Here is a 9,116-nt window from a genome sequence, read left to right as displayed (position 1 = left end):
ATAATTATAAGATGTCGTTGTGAATGTGAATTTTGTACTTGTGAATTATATACACCGAGAAACAAACAAATCTAATTCTAATCATTCATCCAAAAAAACTAGTTGATATATCTATGATATTTTTATATATTGGCTAATAATCTATTTAGATCCATCATATAGTGAGTGAGATCATTTATGTTATTCATTGTTTAAGGGATCTACCAAATAATAAATATTATATATATATAGACATGCACATATATAATGTCAATCTGAATCTGCAGCCTGTCTCATTTGAGACACAAATCTATTCATTTGAGGAATCCAATGTAATATTGAGAAATTTAATGATCGACAAACAGTTATGCTATGATTTAATCAATTAATTGTAGCAAATTGCCCTGAAAATATTCTACTAGCTAGTTGCTTTAATTAACACATGGGCTTAAGCCAACTACATATGCATGATCATCATTAGAAAATTATAAGGCCAGACAACACATCTAATAAGATTGCTAATTTGAGTTGTGATTTGTGAATTAATGCCTAAAATTGCTACATTATACCAACATTAATTTTCACGGATATGAAAACTTAGAAAAATCATATATTATCATATATTGTAGAGATGAATTTATAATTATGAAGGATTGATGGAGATTTTTTTCAACCGACAAAATAATACTAGATTAATTAATTAAAAATATAAATATCAATGCAGCATTGCAATTTTCTTTTTTCTTTAATGTGGTTGGGTTGGAAATTGACCTAATTCACAAATATGATATGAAACTCTATTTTGACAGTAAAATCTTCATCCTCTCTCTATGATAGAAAATTATTTTTTAATTATACAAATTTTGAGTAATCAGTTCACCACACGAAGCTTTTAAGAATTCAAAAATTCAAATTGCCTGCGAGCTTTAGAACTCGCAAGGTTTAGCATTTTACTTGTGTTTCCTTTGCAACGAGGAAAGATCAGTTGTATGTGGCTTTGTATAGTGTGTATACTATACAAACACAACATTAACATTTTTTTTTTCTAAGAGACACAACAATATATATTAATAAAAATGCCCAAACAAAGGTTATTTGGCAGCCTAACTTTTTTATTTTATATTTTCTCCAATTTTTATAATAATTATATAATTAATATTTATTTCTATAATATGTCTTTTCATTTTATAACTCACATAGTAAACCAAATATCTATTATTATTACATTTTCTTCATATTCTCATATTTAATATTTACTATATATCTATCTTATACATATATATTATTTGAGCATCAACAAATATATTTGGCCAACCATATTTAGAAGCATATATTTTATTATTGAAGAAGCTTATACCTTTCAAGGCATGATATGTTTCTCAACTCTGTTTTTTATCTCTTGCCTCTACTAGTTGTCATATCTTTCATCATCACTAATTGTAAATTTTTTTGTATAAAAAATTATTCTTATGAAACTAAAGAAATTTTGCCATGCACTATTATATGTTTTTATCTTATGTTTTAGTTAATTAATCAAGTTGGTATGACTCGTGATCATTTATTTTTTACTTGGTCTGTACACATTTACATTGATTTTGTAAATATTATCAAAATTTTATATATTTTATTTATTTTATTTTATTTATTCATGTACTTTTTTTATATATTACCCACTTAAATATCTTAATATGATCCCAATGTACTTTTAATTTTAGGTGGCATCTTAATCTTTTTCCATTCTCTATTATTTACTTTCCCGATTTCTAATTGAGCCTAAAAATATTTTATCTACTTTCTTATTGATTTTAATTTATTATTTATCATCTTTTATAACAATAATTTCAAAAAATATCTTATAGCACCCCAATAATAATAAATGACTACGATTTATAATTAAATATATAAGTACATTTGTGAAAAAAAAAATAATATAAGCAATATTTTTTAAGAAAATTAATATACCTTTTCGATTTGATTTGGAAAACAATATTCACTAATAACATTTTATATTATAAAAAGTATACGGTTAAATTAAGATGTAATTATTTTCAATTAATGATGTGAAGAACATAAAAAATTATAAATCATGCATATAAAAAAGAATTAATAAGTTTTCAATTTTAATAGGTAATATAAAATATCTCTCATTTTTTTTAAAGTTTATTATTTTGAATAAATCACTAAGCTTACTATGTATTTTTGAACTCGTTTTGTGTTTTCTTTGTAGATAATAATTTTGCTTAAATTTGCTTTAAAAAAATTAATAAGCTTGCTCAAATTTCGTAAAATTTAGTTTAAAAAGATATGTGCACGAATCATTATTACTTGATACCTATTACTTTTTTAAATTTATTTTGTTTGTTGTTATTAGTTTATAATTTTATTATTTATCTAATCTAATACTAATTATGAAATTGTACGTATATATTATTATAATGTTAATACTAATTTTAATTTATTAATCAATATTAAAAATAATAATTTTATATATAACTAATTGTTATATTTTTTTTAATTAACTATAAAAGTGTTGCCTCGGATTTTTTTCAAAATACATGGTCGCGGTTACGTATGCCACGTAGACCAGAAGGACACCTCACCCGAGAATTAGCTGAGTCATACAGACAGACAAGTGTAGTTCGGGGGTGAGCCCCCAGAGAAGTACATAAAGCATGTCCTTCCTTTCCGGGAGCTAAAAATATAATAAAAGCATCTCCGGGAGGAGGAAAACATATTCGAACAGGCACCTCACATTTAATGCAGCATGGGGAAAGCGTCTAAGAACGTCCATAAGAGGACGTGTCAGACAACGTAAGCCTTGTTTACAGCGATTACACGATAATCAAAGGGGCTAGTGATGGCTTCATTATGAAGAATCACATCAATCAATGAAAGATAAAGATTAATCTCACCTAATCCCTACGATACCTACGACGTAAGTTATGCATGTCCTATTTTGTATCTCTTGGGAACTTGGGCTCATACATTACTGGCACTCAAAGACAAGTGATTCCTTTTGAACTATCCTTACCAATCTCTATAAATACCCCTGAACAAAATGGGAAGGGGGGTCGATCAATGAAAAAAGAAAACAAGAGAGAGAAAAAAACTCACCAAGAACATTCTTTGTATAAGAACTCTCATTAATAACAAAGACTCGTGGACTATGGCTCATTAATGTTTGAACCACATAAAAATCACCTACATTAATTATCCCCAAAGCTCTCATCATTATCTCATTTAATTGGTTGCCGAAAATCTCGGTCAACAAAAGAAAAATAAAGTGTTTGATTATTTAGTAAGTTACAAAACTAATTTGTAACATAATATAATGATAAAAGTAAGTATGTATTGAATATAAATTATTTTTAATAGCCATTTGTATAGGCATGTTACATATACATATGTAATTAATTTTTATTAGGAAAAGGCCTCAACCACCCCTAAGAGTAATGAAACTCATCAAAAGAGGTAGCGAGAATGCATTAATGAGTAGCATCTGCTACTAATAAATTCTGAATAGAAATTAGAAAATTCGACCACCAAACGGACAATGTAAGAGCGATTTTAGTAAAAGTGTGGGCAACAATATTAAAATCTTCAAAATAATGTAAAAAAATAAGTATTTTTAAAACTATTACAAAGATTGGGACACTTCTGGAGGGGAACTCTAAGGGATACTCCCGCATGTCAACTATGGGAGGACTCTCAGATGCCCAGCGCAGGATGAGTGTCGGATGTCTACCAAAAGATGGCGTGGTCACCTTTCTAACACATAATTAGATATTGTGCCCTATGTCAGGTCATGGTAGTGCGCACACCACCAAAAGTATACATCCTTTTTGTCCAATAGTGCCTCTAACATTCTTCTTTACAGGAGTGGCTTCTGTGTGACACGTGTCCTGAATCAAGCGGTCCCCTGTCTGCATGGATCCTTCGCCCCATGTGCTGAATACCTACTAGTGGGCCTCAAAGTCATGTATTTTGTGTATTGACCCCATTAGTGACCATATTTTTTCATAGAAACCCAAATGGATCAGGATCCAAACTCAAGCTTATATAAACCTTGGCACCCCTTCGTGCAAAGGGGACAAAACCCTAGAAATCCAGTCTAATCTTTCTTGTTCTCCAAGAAAAACCTAAAGCGAAAACTCCATAGCAAGAGTTAGGGCTCTTCAAGATTAAGAAGCACGTACAAGATTGTAATACATTCAAAGCCTTAAAAGTAAATACACTGACTCATAGACTAGGGTTCATTAACACTCAAATCATATACAAAATCTCCATCTTATTTACTTAATAGTTTATTTATTTTCTTAAAGCTCTTGTTTATTTATTTTTTAAAAATATCGATGAACACAACCAGTTTTAACAAGCAGCTACAACAAGGTGATAAAAATAATAAGGGGATTTAATGTAGTGTCAAGGGTTTTGTCACATACAAGTATCATGTTCTACCGCACTTAAGAAGAAGAAAGCTCTTGCTGTCACATGGAGTAATAAAGATGAAGAAGGAGTCAGTGGTGATTCTAAAGAAGAAAAGAAAATGGTTACTTTAATTGCCAAAGATAATGTTTCTGAGATATCTGATGAAGATGGAGATTTAACTGACTTTGAATTAGATTTTGATGTTGTAGAAAGAAATAAAGTATATGAAGAGATGTTTGCATAATGGATTTACATGGCTAAAATTTGAAGGAATTACATGACAAACAAGGAATTGACAGCCAATAATGTAGAACTAAACGAAAAAGTTAAAAAAACTAATTCATGAGCCAGATAGTAAGGAAAGTGAGATTTACAAGCTGAGTGTTGAACTTGTTTGAGCAAAACAATCTCTACAATTTATACCTCCTGGTACAGGAGCTCTCAACCAAACACTTCACCTCCAAAATCCCTATGGAGATAGAACACTATTGGCTACAAAATGTTGTATAACAAGGAAATAGAATTTCCAAGTGAAAGGCCAAGTGAGTTCGAATCAGGTGCCAAACCATCATTTGTTACTATTGTTGGAAACAATAGCAAAGATGGATTTGAAGAAGCATCGATTGAAGCCAGTGAAGCTGAGAAACCAAAATGGCCATCTACTGGAAAAGAGTGCAACCATTTTAAAACAATTTGTGCCAACATGTCACTTCTGCAATAGAAGGGGTCACATTAGACCTCAATGTTATAAGCTGCAGACATATTTGAAAAATATGATTCAACAGTAAGGTTCATTCTCACAGTCAAATTAGAATAAAAGAAAATTTTCTAGAGTGGGTTGGAGACTTAAGTTTGGAAATCTAGCTTTGGTGGCACAACACATCCCCATTAGCTATGATAAAGATCAGTGATACCTTAATAGTTGTATTTTATTTATTTTTTGTGTAAACATTTATTTCTTACTGTATACTTATCGAGGACTAATCTACTATACTTTTGAGAGACTAATTGAAAAGTAATTACATAGATATCAATAAAATTTAAGAGTATCTATAATTTTAGCTTGAATAATTAAAGTTATTATACTTAGATCCAACTAGCTTTAAATTAATTAAATAAATTCTCGTACTGTAATTATATGTATGTCTCGTAGCCACATTAATCTCAAAAAATAAGCAAAAATAATAATAACAATAATAATAATAATAATGGATAGAAAAAAATTGTAATTATCTTCATAATTTGAGGATAATTTTTTATATAAAAAAAAAATAATAATTTGGAAACAAAACTTTACCAATGTCATAATTTCAAGATAAGTTATATGTATATATTTTTAATGAGGTTCATTTTGTTATTTTTTTTCTTATGTGAACTAAAGTACCATAACATTATTGCTATACAATAGATGAATCAATGAGCTGAGGTCCCCTCACCCCTCTAATTTACATTGTACTTAATAATTTGATTTGGTTCCAACAAAGCTCTATTACTCAAATTAGACAAGATCTGCCGAACCAACACCAAACCCAGTTACCATAAACGCCAAGTGCCATGCTGTGAAAAGACAAATCCCATTCAATTCTAATTCTCCTATTTGTGAATTGCCTATAAAAGAGTCCTCATAAACCAGGTTGGCTAAACCATTTGGTAGCTTCAATCTTTTTTAATGAGTTGAATCTTGTCTTACTGAATGTCCCATGTTGCTTGATTAAAAGTAATAAACATGGAGTTGTACACCAAAAAGTATATTCTACCTAACTAATTAACTATGAGTGTTTCACTCCCATGTATGTATCCTTTAAGTAATTAAGTATATATGTTTCTCTTTCTCTCTCTCTCCCCATATAAACAAATGTGAATTTTTATTTATCTCCAGCAACAAATTTTGTTGGCCATTTAATACTGGTTTAGAAGACTACCTTTTCGATTCATTTGTCAAGAACAAAACTAGTGGAGAAGTACGGGTATATGGCACAGGCTTGTCCTCCCACACCTAACCGACCTACCCAAAAAAAAGTAGCCAAAGACGTAATACGATTACATTCCACAAAAAATCACCTTCTTTTGTTGGGTAATTATTGAGTATTGCTGATATGCTTTAGCATTTTTCTAAATATAATAAACTGAAATTTGTGCAAAACTTTCATGGATTTACATATTAGAAGAGTACTATTATAGTACAATATCTCCTTCTCACCAAATAATAGGATTGATTCCTTTTTCCTTCCTCATGTTTCAGCATACATCAACTGCAAGCAGATTTGTATAAAGGAATTCCAGAGTTTACTCCAATTTACAGGCCATAATTTTTTAAGACACAAAGGAAAGACCTCATATGATGGCAGTTAATTAATATAAATAAACAATAATTTATGCACAGAACAACAAATTAAAAAAGGAAAAAGAAAAGAGCAAGTTGTTATTATAATTTATAAGTGCTAAGCTATATAACTCGGAAAGGACATTTATATATAAAAAAAAGTGAACCTGAGGTGGGTTACATTACAGTCTTACAGAGTTAAAAAAAAAAATTATATATAATTTTCGTTTTTTTAGTAATTAACGGCCGTTAGCAAGAGGACTAACGATGGCTGCCTTGCAAGGACTAGGTGGGAGACTGGTCTTTCCGGAAGCGACGAGACGTTCAACAAAACTCTGGATTCTCTGTCCGTTAGTTTCCGTCAGTAACCGCTTCCCGCCAAATGGTAACGACTCAACCCCTCTTTCCTTCATGACTTCCACCACCACGACCTCCTCGTTATCCTTCGTTCTCGGTCCCACTAACCCGTTTGCCTGCACATTTTCGAAAACGACGTCGTCATTAAACTCCGTCATTTTGAACGGAAGTACCCAAAATGAAGGAACAAATAACATTAATACGAACGACTTTATTAACTCTCTACCAATTTCAATGCCAACCAAATAGAAAATTGGCTAGGAAGGAACTCAAAGGGATTAATAAAAGAGTAATAAATGAATTACCTGAATTCTGACGTAGTCCGTACGATTCCAACAGAATGCGTTCCCCAACATTTGGTCAATGGTCTCCGATACCCCGTCAAGCACAATGTCAACAACCGATGACGTGGAGCAATCGGAGTTGGCGCCGTCGCGGAATGGTTTCCGTCCGATCAGCGGACCGTTACCCAACGACAGAACTAACAGATCCTCAACGCCGTTAACCGAAGGGAAATCTCGTTTGTTGTGGAGAACATGCGTCACCGCCGCCGCCGTTGGGTTGTTCATTACTAGTCCGCCGTCTACGGCGTAGCACGACGTCTTCCCGTCGACGGAGCTTAAGCTGAAGGGCTTGAAGTGGCTAGGCGTCGCTGATGTGGCGCGGCAGACCTTCCACAGGTCGAAGTTGAAACTTGCTGACTCGGACGCGTCGGCTCGGGAGAAGACGAATGGCGCTGAGCTTTTCAGGTCGAAGCACGGCACAAGGAGAGGCTTACACGTTTCTTTCAGTGTTAAATCTTTCCCGTCCTCTCTCCTAAACAACTCCTTCAGCACCTTATCCATGCTTGCGCCGGTGTACCTCTGACGCCGGCTAAACATTCCGGTAAACTTGACCTTATACAGGTCAGAGTTCTTCTCAGCGATTGCATTGACCGCTTCCCTCGCCGTGAACAGAGGACGACCTGCGCCGTCGTCGGCGGTGATCATAGCTGCTAGAATAGCTCCAATGCCTGTACCAGTAACCAGGTCAAAGAAATCGGCTATTTGAGCATGAGGATCACCGGTCTTGAGGCGGATCTGTTCCTCAAGGTGAACTAAGGCGGCACCAGCGACAATGCCAGTGGTTCCGCCGCCGTCAATGCTAAGAATCCGAACCTTCTTAGTGTTTTCATAGTGAGAGAGCCATTTCTGCTCCAGCTTTGTGAAGATCTCTAACGTTACTTGACTCAACTCCATTTCAACCTCTCTTTCCACTTGAATATAAATATGTATAAATATAGACAGAAGACTATATATATATATAGTTAGCAGCTAAGCTAGGCTCTGTTTATCGAATCTGAACAACTTCGTCTGAACCTTAATAGCAGTAGGTAGTGCTGGGGATTGTTTAGGAAAATGATCAAAGAGGATTTCACGCTTTGTTGCTGAGAAGCATTAATGGAGGAAATATGCTATTGAAAACCACTTTCCCTCTCTCTCTCTTTCTCTCTCTTCTCTGAGAGACTGTGTTTCGCTCGGAGTAGTAGTTGAGACTTAATAAACAACAGTAAGAGTGAGTGTATGCTCCCACTCAAATGTAGTTATATACTCGTGTCCCCTCCTATTTTTCATTTTTATTTATTTTTATTTTCAGTTTTGACAAGACCTTTTTTTTAAAAAAATTATTATTTTTGTTGAATTGCTGAGTAAGAAAAAAATAAAAATAAGTAATTATATAAGTGACGGTTTTACATTTTTAATTCGGGACTGTCTTTGCACGTGCAACTGCGCGTGTTGTTATCGGGTTACGCGAACGAAGCGCAAACCTCGGCTTTTAAGCCGGCTCGGCTAACTCATCTTATTTAACCATTTTATTTTTTATTATTAATTTAGCAATAATTAATATTTATTAACAACTGTAATTAATTTTTGTCAGGTTATGCGATACTAAATGCCGAATGAGGAAGGAGATGGGAAATAATGGTGTAACACCTTCCATCTTACGCACTATACCATCTAGCAACAAAAATGCTAATAAAATCATAATT

The 9,116-nt window shown here is 33.0% G+C and overlaps 1 protein-coding gene across 1 annotated transcript; it reads right to left on the bottom strand.

Annotated features, from left to right (window-relative positions):
* Positions 1–6,858: 6,858 nt before the first annotated feature.
* Positions 6,859–8,689, bottom strand: LOC115703704 (probable inactive patatin-like protein 9). Its single transcript, XM_030630942.2, has 2 exons — positions 7,393–8,689; positions 6,859–7,203 (listed from the first exon to the last, which is right to left on the bottom strand). Exons 1-2 carry the CDS (start codon positions 8,323–8,325, stop codon positions 6,970–6,972), a joined length of 1,167 nt encoding a protein of 388 aa, XP_030486802.1. The 5' UTR covers positions 8,326–8,689; the 3' UTR covers positions 6,859–6,969.
* Positions 8,690–9,116: the final 427 nt, after the last annotated feature.

This window comes from Cannabis sativa, chromosome X (genome assembly GCF_029168945.1).
Source record: "Cannabis sativa cultivar Pink pepper isolate KNU-18-1 chromosome X, ASM2916894v1, whole genome shotgun sequence".
Lineage (NCBI taxonomy): Eukaryota > Viridiplantae > Streptophyta > Magnoliopsida > Rosales > Cannabaceae > Cannabis > Cannabis sativa.
Note: the sequence above shows the minus strand (reverse complement) of the source record. Positions and strands in the feature narration are given on the sequence as shown.